This window comes from Eleginops maclovinus, chromosome 16, assembly GCF_036324505.1.
Source record: "Eleginops maclovinus isolate JMC-PN-2008 ecotype Puerto Natales chromosome 16, JC_Emac_rtc_rv5, whole genome shotgun sequence".
NCBI classification, from domain to species: Eukaryota; Metazoa; Chordata; class Actinopteri; order Perciformes; family Eleginopidae; genus Eleginops; species Eleginops maclovinus.
Genome location: NC_086364.1, coordinates 9,753,489 through 9,772,399, shown reverse-complemented (window position 1 = coordinate 9,772,399; position 18,911 = coordinate 9,753,489). Strand labels below are relative to the sequence as shown.

Sequence of the window (18,911 nt, the reverse complement as noted above, 5' to 3'; positions counted from 1 at the left end):
GGGGAAATTATTTCGGTTTTGAAATGGTTGTTAGAGAATTTTCACAACCTATGAAGGCACACTTTTAACAAAATTAGATATAGATAGTTTTCCTTTTACCTCAGCATAAATATGATTGTTTTACTGAAGCATGGAACTAGTCGAAATTCTCAATTTCCAACGACATCCCGGTAGTTTTTGAGGCTTCACTATAACAGCAGCACTGAAACTGGCCAAAAAGGAATGAAACAAGATGCAACGATAAGATTAATGCCAAATTAAACTATCCTCTTCATTAATCTCTGACCAGGAAATGCTCATCGTTACAATGAAAAGGGTTTATTTCAGGACTTAAAAGAAATACAACAAAGTGTATTGTTACGGAAAATAGAGCCTTGATGAAAAATATTCAAGGCAAGACAAATCCTTTGAATACACCCTGTTCTATGCCTTTAATTTAAGTGTAAACAGCAAAAACATTCATTATTTTTGGTTTTCATTTGTGCTCTTATCCAAGTGAGATGAATAGAGCCCTCAGCATTATTATAATCACACCTGCTGACACTGAGCAGAGAACTGATGAGAAAACAAAAATCAAGGCTGTTACTGTTGTTGCTGCTGCGTTGTAACAGCACCATCTCTCCTCGTCCTCAGTGAGAAACCAAGTTTGCGTTGCCAAGGAAACCTCGGCCAAATTACCGGCAATGACAGAGCAAAGGGAGCCATTTTGTTTCATTGACTGCTCTTCCTTCAGGGCCTAAAGAGTCATTTGATGGTAATCATCATGTTTGTCATCAGTTTATATTTGACAGACTGGGTCATATCTCTTTTAAGTAGCCACCAAGCTTTGTGAAACCAGCCACTTTGCAAGTATGTGTCAAAGTTTTTATATGTCCAGGAGTAAATTACAGACACATTAAAGGTTGTATCTAGTAACAAATGTACCTGTATATTTATAAAGACTTCAAGCAAATGTGCATCTGACACAAAGGTCTTTAAATATATGAGCAACTGTTTATGTGGTTGAAGGGAACGATTGCTTTATGAAAAATGTGAGACATTTTTGAATATGCATTGAAGGAGTGGGGGGTTTAGAGCGGTTACCACTACAGGGCTCTGTTGCATAGTAGCAACCCTCAAATGCAGGTGTGAAAATGTGTCCAACAGGATGATGCATCCATTAATCCGACAAACGAATAGCCAAGCACTTGCATATTAATATTTAACTAACACTGCTGTCATAAACAGTGAGTACCCTCTGTTTCTGCCTTATGAAGTCGGTCAGTGATGGGAAAACAACCTCTGACGAACAAATTCTTTATTCATAAGAAGGGTTTCTTATTTCCAATCAGGCCTATTCAGTTAAGTATCCTCATCACAAAATCATTCACTTGAATAATGGTCTGCAGGGAGGAAGAAGGTACCTGTTTTTTAATACCCTGAGAACAAACTCCTGATCTCCCATCACAAGACTGCCGAGCTGTGCCAAGAACCCCTTCCACCCCCACCTCAATTTACAAATACAAACCCACAGTAATACATCCATGCACAGATCACAAGGCAGAGAGGAGCGGGCTGTGGCCTTGAACAGTCCTGCTCGTATCAGCTAATCTTCACAAATATGCACAGAGATTAAAATGTTAACCTTTCATTAATCCAGTGCTTCAGTTCCCATTGTTTCCCCATGTATAGTTGCTTCCAATGTATCTACTTTTTTGTACCATAATCATCCCATAGGACCATCCACAGACACTTGCCCATTACTTGGGGAAAGGGAAAGCAGCTTAAGCAAATTCTTACAGATAATTGCATTTGTTTTCCCAAAGATTCAATCGATTTGCTTAAACTTGTACATTTTTTGAAAAACGTATTTCACGTATTTATTTTGTTTTTTTCTTTCTCGGGAGAAACAAGACACAGTAGGGTTTTGTCTTCCCCTGAAACCTTAAATACTCGTATTTTGGCACAAATTGCACTTGGCTTCCATAACATGACTGTTAGGAGCGAAGAGGAATTTTCCCCAAAACACAGTGGAATCCAGACAGACACTGAGGCCACTATTATTGCTCCACACCCAGAGTTCAACAGCAAGGTGGGTGGGGACATCAGAAATATTTTTCAGATTTATGAAAACATATCGGAAAGGTCATCGCTTCTGCCTCGTCCTAAATAATTCATTTCTCATTGAGAGCTCATGTTTCTTGTCAAAATAAAAAAAAAATCTCACATCACAGCATGTCTTCTATTTTGTGAGCCAGGCTGTGATCTCAGGTGTTAGTCAGGGGACGGATGGTGGCCATGTGTTGCCGTCAACACCAGAGTGATGACTGCTCCCTTGTCTCTGAGCTATGTGTTGCTTTTCTTGTGGGATTTATTCTGCATTTATTTCCACATTTCCTCAAGGACTTTTGTCTTCCCTAACCTATCATTAGGCTGCAGTGGTAGTGGCTGACAAAGAATGAAATACAAACGTGGACCCAAGCATCTCTATTTCCTAAACTTGCCGTGGCTGTGTTACAACATCAACTCGCTGAACCAAATAAATAAATGAATGTGGTACTGCTATATCGCAGCTCTGTAATGGAGTTTAGATATGAGTCCTGTAATGGCAGTGAAACTGTGGTTTGCTCTTTGTGAATGTTTACTCTTGAGGTATTACTCTGCATTATGTAACCTCTGTGTTTTTCTGGGATGACTGTGTAAGAGTGTTCTCTCTGTGCAGCAAAGAGGAAACCCAATTTTAGTTGGGAGAGTGAATTAAAAAAACATCCTTTGCTCGTGTGTGAGGTTTTTTCCTGGTGTCTTCCTGGACAAGGATCCTTCCCACGAAAACGCACACAAACATAACACACATACACATAATCTATATGTGTGGACTAGTGCTACCACAATATAGAAACAGATATATAAAAGACAACACTAACCTCTAGCTACTCTGATATTTTCCTCTCATTATTGAGATTTGGAATGACAAAACTAGAGAAAGACAGGGGTGGACATTTTTAACTGTTTTCAGACATTTTATAGACCAGGAAATAACCTTCTATTCAAAATGAAACTCACACTCATATAGTATTACTTAAACAGGTGTCCTGACACAGGTTTCACATACACCTGCGTCTGTCTGCTGTGGTTAGGGTGGGGGTGGGAGGATAGAGCCATTTGTCAACGGCTGCACTGATGAGAACGAGCAAAGTGATTGGTGGGTAAGGTTGGAGGTTGCCCTGGTTTCCCTCTCCTATCAGTGCAGCTGATCTGCCGCTGGCGATGCCAGGCTGGGGAACACAGAGACGGTTCAACCACGCAGCTCAGACTCCCGTTTAGTGGTCAGACTGAATTAGCATTCTCTAAAGTAGGGTAAAACCTCCCAAACAGACACACCAGGAGGAAAGGAGAAGAAACAAATTTCAAGGCACTTATATCCAGGCTTACAGTAACAATAAAAGGAGATAAAGATATGTAGCTTTACTTGAGCTAATGCTTAAATGGCAAGGTTCTTTTTTAGCTTGTATATAAAGAATGAGAACAGTAATGTTACTGAGGGAGTCCAGAAAGCATTACAATACATTTAAACCTGTATTTTCACCTTCTAGCTATTTTTTTTGCAATTATCCAACATCGAAAATAGATTTTTTGCTTCTCATGTTTCAATCCTATTTGCAATCAGCTCGTATGTCTGAGGCCCTGCCTGCAGGTCTGACAGCGGTTATGAAGATCTACAGCAGAATGAGTCTCATTCCCCAAACCCAAGAGATCTAGCCTGTTCCTCTTGCTCTAAAGGGGACATATTGTGAAAAACTCACTGCATATATATCTGGGTATTTTGAATGCAAACCAACCCACAACTGTGAAATAAGGCAAGCCAATCATTTTCGTTGTACTTAGTTCAGAAAGTATGGGCATCAACAGGAGATTCAGCTTTGGCTCCCCTCATTAGAATATACCCGCATCTGAGGAGCCCTACCCATGGGTTGAGAAATACTTTAAAAAAAAAAGGTGGGCCATCAAGCTAATAAGCATAGACTTTTTCAAGGAAAGGGGTATTATAGAGATAATCACTTAAACAGGGTCTTTCACCCCAAGGTGATTCCCCCCCCCCCAATTGTGACAGTGAAGAATCAGAAATTTGCCGCCACTGTGACCTGCAACTCCAACTGGGGTCATTACAGTATTTAAAAGCAACCATGTAGCAGAAAAAATTATAAGGAACAAAGTTAAAATCAACTTAACCGGGCATTAACATAATATTTTAATATCTTCGAACTATCCAGGAGAGTATCTTGTTTCAGTGCTGAACAACAAACCGGATTCAACATTGTTAAAAATCCCTCGCAGAACCTGCAGCTCAACTCAATAGATAGATTTATAACTCTATGGTTGTGACTGCTGTCCCCCATCAATCTCATGGGTATACTGGGAAGCCACTAACATCACGTGTTTCCAGTTAATCCTCAGCGTAACTGTGTGTAATAGACACTCCAACACGGAGCAGCTGCAAAAGTATGGAATCCACCATAATTGGCTGGTGGAAAATAAAACGTTTAATAACTGTCAGGCTGAAAAGCTATCAGGATATGTGGAACCGACAAGACAAGAGACCTCCAACTGGAGTTTAACAACAGGAAATGATTGATAGCTTAAGTTATTTAGTATGACAATGCACCTACAGTGCTGATAGTGAGCAGGTTTTTCTACAGTATAAGAAAATCCAGTTCAAATTTAAATAATCCGGCAGCATTTGAGCCGAAATATCATGCAGTGGGTGTTGGCTGAGGCCAGGAGGCAAAATAATCAGACATATTTATGACACAGGCTACTGTAGCACCAGCTAATTTATATTATACATTCCACATCAGCAAAACAATATGTGACACTTGACGTAGGCCTGCAGTCACTTCAGAGCTCATAAATAAAATAGAGGTGGACGTCATCTTTGGAAGCAGCGGAGCCCCATATGTGTATGCAGGAATGTGTAGAGTGGGTGGGGTGTTGGGGTGGCTGGCCAGGGCTCATACACATTAGGACCAGTTCAGGGAGAGGTCAGAGGAAAGGCTGTTGGCCAGGCACAGTGGAAGACCCACGAGATACATCCAAATGTCACTGAACTTCCCCTTGCAAAAGCCCTCTGGGGAAAACAAGAAGAGAAACGTGCACACGTTCCCTAACGACAAGGAATCGAGCACGGATATGGCGAGGTCATGCAGAGGGAGCGGAGGTTACGGAGGGCTGAGGGGGGGAGGAGAACAGAGGATGCAGATGTGCGGTGCGGTGGAGAAGGAAGGCACGATGGGAAATACAACAAGCTATTGTTTGGAGAGAGAGGACAGGAGCGGACCCACGGGAGAGGCAGCTGAGGACGATTCAATAGAGTTTATTATATAACACACACATTCACAAATATACACACACACAATTACACACATAAATGCACAACAGTCCATGCACCATCCCCTGATCGTGACGGGTAAAGGTCAACATGCATTTGAGGAAATGTTGTTCTTCATGGAGAGCTCTTCATGCGTTGACATGGCAACATCAGCTTCAACAGGTTATTTGCCTCATGTTGTTTTGGTTTTGCACCACAAAAATTAAAACCCGAGAGATTTATGCCTATCTTTCAATGTTACCAGTTGCAAAGTTAGGTTGTCATTTAAGTTTGTTTGCCACTTTCTATTTGACAGTACATGAGAAAATCATCACACTTGATTTGACAGTTTTGGATATTGTCTAATAATACTAACAATTCACACTTTGTTTGTATTCCTCTGGTTCCTACCTTTTCTCATATACAGTGAAATAGTTTTTTGTTTGATAGATCGGGCACAAATTTCAATACCTGTTGAGGATGAGGATATTTCATGAATATTAAAAAATGTTATAATCATTTAGATATAATTATCTTTTTTGTTTTGGGGGCTTTTGAGACAAAGTAATCAAAAATGTATTGAACGGATGATGATTGTTTTCCTAATGTGATTGAATCATTGAATAACATCGTTATAATGAAAACATTCAGTTCAACCGTGAGACAAAACAAGTGAGAAAGGAGCTCTCAAGCATTTACATAGAAAGACGCTTTGATGAAGAGGTGCATGAAAGTATAAGAAGAAAATTGCTCATTAAAAGCCAGATTCTCTTCAGCCATGTTTGGTTATAATAATCACCAAACTGTTCTCTTAAAGGGTGAAAAATAAATCTCTATGTATTTTATACAATTGCTACTCCTTGTTTGCACAAATACACTGAGGTAATCTCCTGTAAAAGCTCACAATTTTATCTTTGCACAACATACTGTAGACTGATCTGGCAGGAATGCAGTGTTGTGTCGGCATGACTGCCACACAAAATCACTGCTGTTTAGTTGGATACACAACTTTAAATGCATTCGTCAGTGGCAAAGTCTTGTGAGACAAAAATACAATCCATTCAACCGCACACTAATACTGTGTGTGGTTGAGGAGGGAGTTCACTGTAGCGCTGGGCAGGTTCAGTGGTATCAGACAGAGTACTTGTTAATTACTGTTTCACAATCAAAAAACAAAACATGCTCTGTGTTCTGATACTTTACTTAGAAGTCAAAATATTTGGGAAAAAAAGACATTCATTCTTTGAAGGAAAATGTTAATTACTGAATCAAGGAATTCTAATTGAGCTCACAGTGGTGGTGTTCCACATTTTAATGTGACGCATTCAAGTCACATAAATAAAAAATGGATTACTTTGAAAATTGTTAGCAATTTCAAATTCAGTGTAAGTAACCAGAGAACATTGCTATGGATAGAAAATATGTTAGATGAGTGGTTCCAGTGTGTATCTCAATATGGTAGGTGAAAAGGAAAAAAGGCACATTTCACTCAAAATGTGTTTAGCACTGGAAGATTTCTCCTCCTAAGGCCACTAGCCGATATTCATGGTAGATAATCATACAAATCTCTTTGATCAGCAGCTCTATGAACAGATGATCAACGATGGATGTTAAGGGAACCACACTCTTAAAATACAAAACTGCAGTGTAGAAATGACACTTGTTTTCATTTTCATTGAACTTGGTTATTTTAGTAGTTTGATCTGAACAGAATGATTGTTTATTTAATGAGACAAATTTAAAAAACGTTTGTAATGATATAAAATAGATCTTTATATCACAAAAAATATCCAAATATATATAAAATATATAAGAATTGTTGTATAATAGATTTCTAATGACAAACCAATTATTAAGTTCTACAATACACTACTTAGTCTAGAATATTGACTGACAGGCACTGACACAATCACAATTTCCTGTTCTCTTTCTCTCTAGTTCTGTCACAGCAGATACGAGTATGCTCTTTAATCAAATAATATATCAGAAATCATTTTTGACAGCTTCTGGGGTGGGACCCCAGACACCTCCAGCACCATGTGAGCCTTGCAGCCCCACAAGGCAGGAGGTGATGCACATTTGTCACACTGGTAACACTTTTTCTATCAAATGCACAACTACTGCTTCATGATCACTGCATTAAACAAGAAAGCTTTAGGAGGACTCAATCAAGCGGCATTGTGGATTCATACAGTATGATAATGATTTACACATGCAAAGAACGACAGGGTGCAGTGAAGCAGATTGTTAAGCAAATATTTTTGTCATAGCCTCCGTAATGGGCTTTTTCAATCCTGATGTCCGGAACAGCTGGTGAGCCAATACTGGCAGTCTGCCCTGAAAAACCCGAGACGCCACCTGGATCAAACCTGCGGGGAAAAGTGTCTTACACCACACTTCCTCAGCATTCCTCCTATAGCACACATACTCTTTGTCAAGATGTATGTTCACACGGATGAGTGACATCAGTCGGATGAATGTGAACACTTGGGATTCCTCTGCAAACCACCAATCCCACAACTATGAGTCTGGGGAAACTGCAACATTTAATGATAATCAGTTTTCTTGTTCTGTTCTGTTGTGTGAATACCAAGGGATACATCATCCACCTGGCAGTTCCCCAAAGCTCTTTGTCATTTCTTTGTCTCAGAGAAAAAACAGGCTCAGGTTTCATTATGTGCTTATTTCTCTTCTGAGCGATCTACGCCCACATATTCTCCCAATTGCGAAGGGATCCCATTCTGACTCCCTCTGCACAGTCAGAGTGAGAACGAGAGGAAAAGTTAAATCTGAAATACCGGCAGAGAGCAGCAGAGAAAGGGGGAGACATTTTTTTATGGCTAATGCACTCCCCATTCTCTCCAGCTGGCCTGACTGTGTAAACACAGCAAAATCAAATGCTCTCAGGCTTGATGCATCACACCCCAAAACAGGTGCTTTTACTCCCTCAATCCCCATCTTTCCACACCCACTCGCTCACTCTGAACTTCGACCTCGCAGCCCAGGTGGCAGGTGCTCCAGTATCAATCCAGTCCCAAAGAGTGGGAAAAACTGAGCCAGTTCTCATACTAACGAACAGTGGGACCAACAGCAATAATTCATTTAGAAAGGAAATGCATAAACAGGAGGTGCAGAGAAGGAAGAAGTCTGGTACTGTAACCTTTCAGGGGCGTTTCCTCAACATCATAAACAAGCTTTGCATTTTTGTGTTGTGCGGCCGCTGTAGGGCTTATCATGAGATTATTAAATAATTGTAATGAATTGATCGCATGGGGTTTTCAGTTGCAGGATTACAACATACATGTAAAATACTAAAGCAAACAGGGTAAACAATGTTTGCTTTAGCTTTGAGAATGAATCATTAATCATGATTAAATACTTTTAAAGACCCTTTGAGTGATCAATGAAGAGTTATCGTGCATCCATTTCCAACCTAAGATTTATTTGACTTAAAGGAGTTTATGTCTGCTCTATGCGTTTGTATGCTGTGCATCCCTCTCTGTATATCTTACCTGCAGCAGCATGAACAAGGACGCTCTGGTTGGGCCGCAGGTTGCCAAAGTCAAACAGCATCATATAGGCGGTGATGTAGTTCACAGGGAGGGCTGCTGCCTCCTCGAAGCTCATGCCCTCTGGGATGAGGAAAGTATGGGTTGCGGGCACCACTGCGACCTCCTGCCACAGCCCAAAGCGGTTCAGCGCCATCACCTTATCGCCAACCTGAAACACAAGGCAGAGGAAGACAGAGGATAAGAATAAGTTCTTTCTGTCCGTACCTATTTCCAATTACTGAAAACAATGTGATCTATTACCAACTCTACCCTGAGCAAAAAGATAGTGTAGCAATCCAATAAATAAAAAATTGGTCCCCATATTGAGTAAATGATACCATCTGAGCACCTCAGGTTGCAATAAGACTATGTTTATCCTGCAGGGCCTTATGGTTTCTTTGGCACAGTGGGAATGATGTGAGCCGTGCAGCATGAGCAGCTAGAGTGTGGTTTACAACAATGGCAGCCACCTCGTCCAACCAAACCTCAAAATGTTTGCTCTTAAGAAGTGCAGGCAAACAAGGGAAGCAATAAACCACAGCAGACCAATAGTAACTGTATTGACTTTATGGATGGAAAAACGGTAGCAGCAGAGGAATCACTTAGATGTTACTGGACTGGCCCCAAACGATTATAACCACAATCACCATCTTGTGATTTTCTACTTCTATCTATCCTCATCATAGCAGAAGCCTCAAATTCAAAACTGTCTCTTTCCAAAACGACATGCCTAGATGTAAACTTAACCCCCCTCCCCCCAGCACCCTGACTAACCAATCAGGAGTGCCCACTCGAGGGACACAGGAAACACAGACGACTGCAGCATTGCAACTCTCTTCCTGTTTTCTTCCTCACCCTTATTCACCCTTCTCGACACAGCTTTCCCTCCCGCCCTGTTTCCAGTATCCTCACTTTTTCTCTTCCCTTCTTTCTCTTTCACTTCCTGACTCCCTTTCCCCTTACATCTTTAGAATGTCTTCCTTCCCCTTCTTCAGTCGCTTTTCTCGTCCTGTCTATGTCTGGGGTCTCTTTCCTCACTCTGTCCTAATCCTCCACTGTCTCATTTTTTCTCTACTACTACTTTCTTTTCTTTTGCGAGGAGCATCCTCATCAGCGGGACAGGACAATGGGGCCCATCTTCTCCCCTGGCATCCCTCCCCTAATCAGAAACCCTGCCAGATTCTTCCCCATGGCTGAGCATAAGACAAGCTCTCTCCTCCTGGGAACAAACCCTCTCCACCCGGGCCTCTCTAATGGTCTGGAGGGAGCCATGCGCCTTGCTGTCTATCCACTCCAATTAGAGAGATCTCCCTCTTTCTCTCCCGTTTCATACCGGCATCTTTCTCTCTGAGGTTAAGTCAATTGGTATATTTTCAAACTCTTCTTTCACTTTTTCACTGTGTGCTACTTCTCATTCCTCCCTTGTTGTTATTCATACTGACTTTCTCTTTAATCTCAGTTTCCCCCCCTTTTTTTAAACTCATTTGCCGTACAGGAAACACACACAAATATGACCCACACATCAAATTCAAATGCATCCGTAGCTATTGTTCCACACCCACGTAGAGCATGTGAGTTAGTGTCAATCACACAGAATCGCGATAGGAACATTCAAGGCCAAGCGAGCGAGCTTTGTGACAGTTCTGTTACACATCTTCACAAAGTGGCACACACACACACACACACACACACACACACACACACACACACACACACACACACACACACACACACACACACACACACACACACACACACACACACACACACACACACACACACACACACACACACACACACACACACACACACACACACACACACACATCCTTTCTCAGCCTACTGCATCAAATGTAATCACAGTTGGGGTCAGGAGTGTGGGGGCATTGAACAAAGACACTTCCAGTTAACTGTACATGAATGGAATGAATCAGATGGTGATTACATTTTGGGGTATGCGGGCCTCTAAGTCAGCTGTTTTGTGGCTTGTATCTTTGATGATCTCAGCAAAAATGTATCAGCAAAAGACAGGATGAACCAAATTTATAATAGTGTTCCTGAGTCAGGTAGAGGCAAGTTATAAAGGTTGAATGTAAACCTGCAAGGCCTTCATGGCTCCTGTAAATGTGATTAAAAAGGAAACATAAGTATGTCCCTGTTGGTGTATATAGCAGAGAATAGGCATTATTTTGTCCTGATACAGTTTGAATGATGTTTTGATACAGGCCACGCCCTGCTCACATACAGCAAAATGTGACGAGAGTGTCCATGCTGATTTTTGCACTTGACTGCACCTCTGATTATGCAAATCAGCATGTCATGTTAACGAAATAAGATTTTTCTTTATTTTGTTTTTGCAGCAGCTTTTTCAGCTTCACCAGATTTGATCGAAAAAGCCATAAGGGGTTGAGGGTACTAGACAAAAACACAATAGACTAACTCAGGCATCTTGATTTTAGTTTTCAACCCAGCAGCTCAGCAGGCATGTAGAGTATCAAAGTCAGCTCTTAATGTTGTCATCAGGATGAAAAGGACAAACAGGATGAAAGAGGAAGGCATGTATATCTGCAAAGGAGAGAAGGAGTGCAGCATGATGGATGGATTTACTTACAGTATGATTGAGAGAGGAAGAATCAAGAGATTATGCAAAATACTGAGATGTAGTTAGAACGAGGGATGGAGGAAATACCAGACTGACAATGTTGGCCAGAGGGAGGTAATTGAGAACATATGGGTCAGATCAGACCAAAACTCACAGAGGGGGACCATGAAAAAGCAAAAAGAAATTGGGTCATGAGAAAAAAGTGCTGATGTTCGGTGTCAAGGGAGCTTCGGTGTAATTTCTAATATTTCCCCTCTTCCACCTCAATAACTCACTGTTACACTTCTTCCCGCACTCACTCTTAGGTCATTTCGGGTGAGACCATTGTAGCATTGATTCATTCAACTTGATTTTCTGCCTAGAGGGATGATTGTCTTGCAGAAGAAGAATATATATTGGGAGGCATGCACGGGGTAATAAAAATATATATTCAAAAATATCACACTATGTTAGAAATCAGAAATCAAAATTGAGACACTTTGTTTATGTTGCATTATGTAATCAAATGTTGTGAAAGTGTGCATTGTTTTGTGTGCACTGTATGTTGAGCAAACTACCTGACACGCCCATTATTAGCAGCTAACTCTGGCTTATTTACAGCAATTTGTCTGTTAATCAATGAGCACTGTCCCTACCAACTAAATAAATAAATGATAAGACTTTGTGTGAATATTTTGTGTGTGTGTGTGTGTGTGTGTGTGTGTGTGTGTGTGTGTGTGTGTGTGTGTGTGTGTGTGTGAGAGAGATCGAAAGAGAAATAGAGAGTGAAACAGAGGTCGATAGGCAGACAGATAGAGCTTCATTGAGTGAAAAGCCTACCAAAAAAATGCTATGCCATCAGGATCAGCACATTCTCTCTGAGTTGGCTGCCAAAAGATCTCAGAGATCTCAGTCCATTAGGAAGATTGGCTCTTAATTCTATAAGCTAAGGGCTGCCAGGGGATGTGGGACAGTGAGGCCTTGATGACAATCTGCGTGCTTGTGCATGTGTGTAATATGTGACCTTTAAAGCCAATCTACATTACTGGCAATGTGGAAAGAAGCTATTAGGTATTTTGGAAACACAAGGGTCTTAACCTTCTATGATGTCTGGCTGCTATTGGCTGACCTGTCACCAATCACATTCCTATTACTCTGCATATTCTCCCCATCCATAAGGACTTGGCATATGTGCCACTCCCAGCCAGATGCACTGATTCTGCATATGCAAAATACATCTGATCCGCCTGCTGTTATCCACAGATATTAACTGGCTCTTACAACAAATGTGAGTCATCATGTGCAACATTTAGGCTTTGTACTTTAATTGCCTTACAAAGGCGTTACCGTGGTGATGCCATGCAGCCAGGAGACAGGCATATAGGCCTGTGACTCATCATGCAATGTAAGAAAGCATCTAATAATTCTCTTTCAATCACCACTTCATTCCTTGTGGCTGAACAATAAAGAAAATCAGTTTTTCATTAGGATTGTTAAATTGACTTGGCTTCATCGTCTGTTTGAACTTTAGTCGTGATATATTTATGACTGTTGGCTAAATATTTTCTGAACACAACAGAGGCGATAGGCCCAGCTGTTGACAAAGAGGGCGACTGATCTTATATTTCACACACCATGTTGTGTGTTGAGTCGCGCCTCGCCCTTTCCACTCTGTGAGTGCGTGGGCCACCGTCGCTCCCGGTAACAAAAGGTGTCGGTGACTCCAGTCTCCGCCACCCGTGTCAAGTCAGTCATGTTAATAACTGTGGCATCTGGCCATCGTCCCCAAAATAAAACCCCTTAGTTTTTGCAATCTAACAGGGAAGAGCAAATTGGAACAATGGGGGCTGTTATTGTTGTCAAACATAACGTTTTTACGCTTGCATTCAGAGACACAAAGACTTAATGATGAGGACACACCTGGAGCCTACATGTGCACTGAGTATGACCAAGGATCGACATTTTTACATCCTCATAATTCATTCTCGATTTACATATCTTTAACATAATTTGATTTGGATTTGTCAACGACAAAAGAAGCACCCATCTAAGTGTTCACAGCTTTAATTTTGAAGGGACAGTATTCTCATTTCCGTTCTTATTGGGCTATATCAGGCTGACTTGACGCAGAACTCCTCGCCTTGGCAAAGATCAAAGCGCACAACAGAGTTAGTGCTGCAACAAGGGTCGAACGCATCCCTCGGATTGACATGTGCCTATTTAGACTGTAGACTTAGAAAACAAATGGTCCTTATACAATTGAATCCATGTCTCAGCAACTAATGGGTACTCGAAGTTGCTCAAGCTAGGTGCGCATCCACTTCAGCGCAATTCGAAAACCGGGGAGACAAGAGGGGCGACGCCTGCTGCTGACTTCATTGTACTCAACTCGTGTCATTTACACTCTTTGTGCTTGTGTCTCAGAGATAAAATACATTATCACCCTAACAGACTTTAGGCTTTACACATTTGGATAACATGTACTGTGTCATTGTCACGAATGAATGGATGATTACCATATAATTTTTCAACACAAACTACAGATCAATATTCCTATACGGCTCCGGTAATGATGATTTGACTGAATATCGTATTTGCATTTCATTTATTGAGTCATGATGACACTGCACAGTAGTGCCTCCACTATCTCAATAGGGATCAGAGCCTGACACGCCCATATCCAGATGTAGCAGTTCATCCCCAAAATTGAAGCGAGGCAAATATTCATCAATCAAACAATAAACACGCAGTAAAATGAGACTTAAAGTGTCATATGAGCAACGCTGAGAGACATGCATGCTTACTTTTCTGTCCATGACTTCTTCCCCTACAGCTTCCACCACCCCGGAGCACTCCATTCCCGGTGTGACCGGCGGGGATGGCAGCCGGTCGTAAAGCCCCTGCCGGGCCATCAGATCTGCGAAATTCAGCCCGCAAGCCTTGACCCGCACCAGGACCTCGCCAGCTTTGAGCGCCGGCTTTCCCTTCTTCACCTGGAGCTTCACTTTATCATAGCCTCCATAACCGGTGAGCACCAGAGCGCGGTAGGTGAACGTCTCCTCTTCGGGGACCTTCTCGGTGGTCGCCGCAGGGGATGCCTCGGCAGCTGCGGGTGCGGGCTCCGTCTTGGGCTCCTCGGCTTTGGGCTCCTCGGCGGGTTTGGTCTCCTGCTTCTGATCCACGGCGTTTTGCTGCTCGGCAGGTGCGTCCTCTCCAGACATTGTGCAGGGAGCTGTGTGACAGTGATGAGTGTAGAAAAATATTTAAATGCTTATTTTTTTCACTACTGCTTTTGTAGCCGTGGACAGGCTTGTTGTTGAGGCTTTTGCTTGCCTTGCGAATAAAAGAAAATGTGAAAGTCTAAGCTCCTTTTCAGCAGTCTTGCATGGAGACACAAACCCTGACAAAGTGTGCTGATCAGTGGCCAGTGGCTGTCAACGCTGCGCTCTGACAGAGTGTGAGTGGGACGAGACAGAGGCAGGCTGGAAAACACGGAGAGCTGATAAAACCAGGGATTGGCTCCTGTGATTTGTGGGTTTGGCTGTCTGTGAGGGCTACAAGGAAAGCCTACATTGCATAAAACAAAGAGGTGATTTGCAGAAATGCTCATTATAGCTAAAAGGCAAATAAAGTTGAAGCCAACGCTAACAGATTGGTCTGATTCCTTGCAAGGCTCCACAGACATTAACAGTAAAATAGTATGATAAAAAAAAGCAAAAAGTAGGATGTCAAATGAAGATTAAAGATTAAAACGTTTCACTGAATATATATTTTTCGCGTTTGAGCTTCTGTTACACACCTCAAGAATGCAATTAACTTCCCCCCATCATGTCATGGAATAGATAAACATATTAAATGAATGAGCACTTCTCTATGAAAGTATGTGCACATTTCTGTCTGTTTACTGTTTAACAGTGAGGTGTGCGGGGCTGGAACTGTAGGAGCTGGAGGAAATGTCTGTTTATGCTTCCTATTCTAGAGTACCATTTGCAGGAACTTTGGGCCTGCGTATGGCTCATTGTTGTAACTTCCCCATGCAGGCAGCTCAGATAAATATGAGTTTGTGTTGAGGTCATGCCAGTTTTTGATTAAATGATATAAACCGCTTTGTGTTATTCAGCTATGACTGAAGGGAGGCAGAGCTATAGGGCAGGATGACCTCTCAATCAAAAGCTAGTACACATGAGACAGGGCCTGAGGGCCACTCATGAAATATTGTATATTTATACTAGTAGATAGTTAGAAAGTCTTGGTGGTAGTGTGACCACATACAACTTTCAGAGTTTTTTGTTTCTGTCACAAAAAGAAACTATAGTCTATTCATATTTATCCAGCTCTCTGCCTTTAGAGCTGAGAGAGCAGCCAAGTGTCAATTCAGAGAGATGTGGCCACAAGAGGAGTGGTGTGACACCTTGTGGCCCGAAAGTGCCACTCAGCGCTTCTGGGGCTAAAGTCAGCAGAGTCCCAATCAATAGTCCACAGGGGCTTAATGATGTAGGATGGAGGCATTATTGATTGACCACTTTGACACAGGCAAATGTTACAAGGCAGATTGTCTGTTCTTTCTACTGTAACCAACTGCACTGAGCCACTCTGAATGTACATAAGTATGCTGTGGGTGCTTTCAGAGTGGCTCTTCTCCTCATTAGCACTGACAGGTCCAGTATGGTTATGTTGTAGCAAAGCTCAGTCAGGAAACTGTCTTGGAATGCAGGTTGGAGTCTGGAAAAAAGATTAGAAGAGAGTCATAATGTGAAAGCCTCCTGTAATAGTTTCAGTGCGAGTTCAAGTAGAACATTTCATAGCATGCTCCAGCAGCTAAAAAGTTTTTGAAAATGTGTCCATCACATAACATGTCTGAGGTTAAAGGAGCACAGGAGTAGGATGCAGGAACAGAGATGTACTGCTTTGTACACCTGGCATAGTTTAGAGACTTTCTGTATTGTTTAAGTAGGTTACTGGATGCATAATGTTGGACAGTGGTGTAATTTGACCTGGATAAAGGACTGTGTCAACACTCTTCCAGGCAAACAAGGCTTCAGGGAGTCTGGAATTTCTCTGAGGATATGTGTGCTTGAAATGCAAACATGGATATTTTCACTTTTTCCATTAAACCTTGGTAAACACCAGGGATTTAGGACAAATCATGCAAATCCCATGCATGCTGCCTGCATGAATTATTACTACAGATATATTTAAAAAATGACCTAATGTGCTGTGGCTATAGTGACTGACCTGCGTATTACCTAAAGCAGGGGTCAGCAACCTTTAATATCAAAAGAGCCATTTTGCTCCATTTGCCACTAATTAAAATATGTCTGGAGCCGCAAAACATATTTAATAACAATTTTTAATTATAACTTTATAGTTACAGTATATACAAACAGTAGTTTGTTGCATCTGTGAACTTATAGATCGACAATAAAGACAAAAATGTGAAAGTCTATTGCCATAATTACTTGTTGGAAAAGAATAAGCAGCAAATGCTGTGTGCTGGTTCTGGAATGTCTTTCAATAAGATATTTTTAGTGCTTTGCTAATTTCTCACAATCTCTCAAGCATAAAGGTAAGCCATCATTTTTGGCAGTAAAAGCAAAGGAATTTAATCTAACACATTGTATGTATTATTGGTCTTTTAAGTTTAGTTAACTTGTTGGTGTACACGGGTAAATGTTAGCCTTTCATGCAACATCAAAATATCCCTGAGCAAAATGTGGAATCCTTTTTTATTGTTGCTGTTTGGTCCCCAATCATTTGGTTCATGACCCCCATTAAATACATAGTATGTAGTATTATGTCCTGACATTCTCAAAAGGTCAAACAAAACATGCTGTTGCCATCTGAGATTGCTTCATTTTTAGTAGTTCTGATATTTAGAGGCCAGCAGAAGGTACAGTAGGCATACTGATATATAGGCAATGGGAATTTAGAATGCTACACCCACTTGCTGGCATATGCAGCACAATAGTCAGCCATGAGATTGAGTGTAATCCATCTAATGTATTATTAACTGTATTTATGCACACATAACTGCTTTTAGAAATATGAAGAGTGTAATTGGCTTGCATAAACACTGTTTCCTATTACCATGTGAGGCATCTTTTCCCTTCACGTCTTGTTAATAAACAGCACAATGCGCTGAAAGAAAAGCAAGTTAAATAAGAAAATGAAAGTCATAAAAGTTCTTGACGGGATTAGGTGAAGTTAAGTTAAGTGTGCATGGGAAATATTGTATATAGGTCGAAGTCTATCCTAAAATTATCTTAAAGCCTGCTGTAGTAAAGAACACACACTGCCATCTGCTGTTCTATTGGGACTGAATTAAAAGTCAGTTCCCAAACACTGGAAAAGCCCTATATAAATGAGCTACATAATTGAGCTGTATAAATGAGGTCCATTTAACATCACAACCCACCATATAGAACAAGTAGTTTAATAGTTTTCAGGTCTGGTGTATTGTATTATTATGCTTTCCTACAATGTGTTTCCTTTATAGGGCTTTCTTTGCCTCCATAAGCGTTTATCTGTATCTGCATTTTGCAATTTATTTGTGTTTGAATCACATTCCATTTACGTGTATATAGTCTTCTTCTCGCACTATTTCTAGTTTTACTTTTATTAACTTCGCAACATTCTCTTGCACTATTTTTCATTCTATTCTGTTATTTTTCACTGTTTTTATTTGTTTTATGTCATATATACATATATATACATATATATATATATATATATATATATATATATATATATATATATATTATGTTGCATTGTCGGACGAGCCTCGGACTTGACAATTTACAATAAATCCTTTAAATCTTGAAAATGTGAATCTTGTAATCTTCTTGTGCCACTTGCGAATTGAATATAATCCAAGTATAGTCTTTGTCCTGAAGATGGCAGTGTCACTCTCCAGAGGAAAAACATGACTCAACAGTACTGACCTGTGCTGGCACGTGGTGGCCAGTTATTTAATTATCTCATTCCCCAAAAACAATAACTCCTCCGTAACGCTTTCCAGGAACATAAACTAAAAGCAATGCGATGAGACAGCCCAGTCACCTTTAACTGCTTAATTTGATGGAATATTTTATCTATATACGCTGCAATTATTGGATCTCCATTAAGAGGTCATGCTGGCACTAAATCAAGAGGCATAATGTGCAGAACATTTATGCTGCTTTCCAAACAGTGATGATGAGCAATAGGTCGAATGGTCAGTAATCACTGTATGAAAAAACAGACAACAACTTGCAAATAATGAGGAACAAACTCTTGCTATTAAAGCTACTTAAAAGCATATTTTCTTTATCATTTTAAGAGTTCTACTTTGCTAACCAAAAGGAGACAAACACTGAAAAGAGCTTAAGTTAAGCCATACATTTAAAATAGAAATATATCCACTATGGCACTAACTGGTTTCAGTATGACTTAACTC

General features: G+C 40.9%; 1 protein-coding gene across 1 annotated transcript in view; it reads right to left on the bottom strand.

The window, feature by feature from the left end:
• vat1 (vesicle amine transport 1) overlaps positions 1 to 14,904 on the bottom strand; it is a 28,910-nt gene extending 14,006 nt beyond the window's left edge. Inside the window, exons 1-2 of the mRNA XM_063904856.1 lie at positions 14,281 to 14,904; positions 8,857 to 9,064 (exon numbers count right to left, since the gene is read on the bottom strand). Of these exons, the coding sequence (XP_063760926.1) occupies positions 8,857 to 9,064; positions 14,281 to 14,697 (625 nt within the window). The 5' untranslated portion in view covers positions 14,698 to 14,904. The remainder of the gene's footprint in view (positions 1 to 8,856; positions 9,065 to 14,280) is intronic.
• Between the last annotated feature and the right edge of the window lie 4,007 nt (positions 14,905 to 18,911).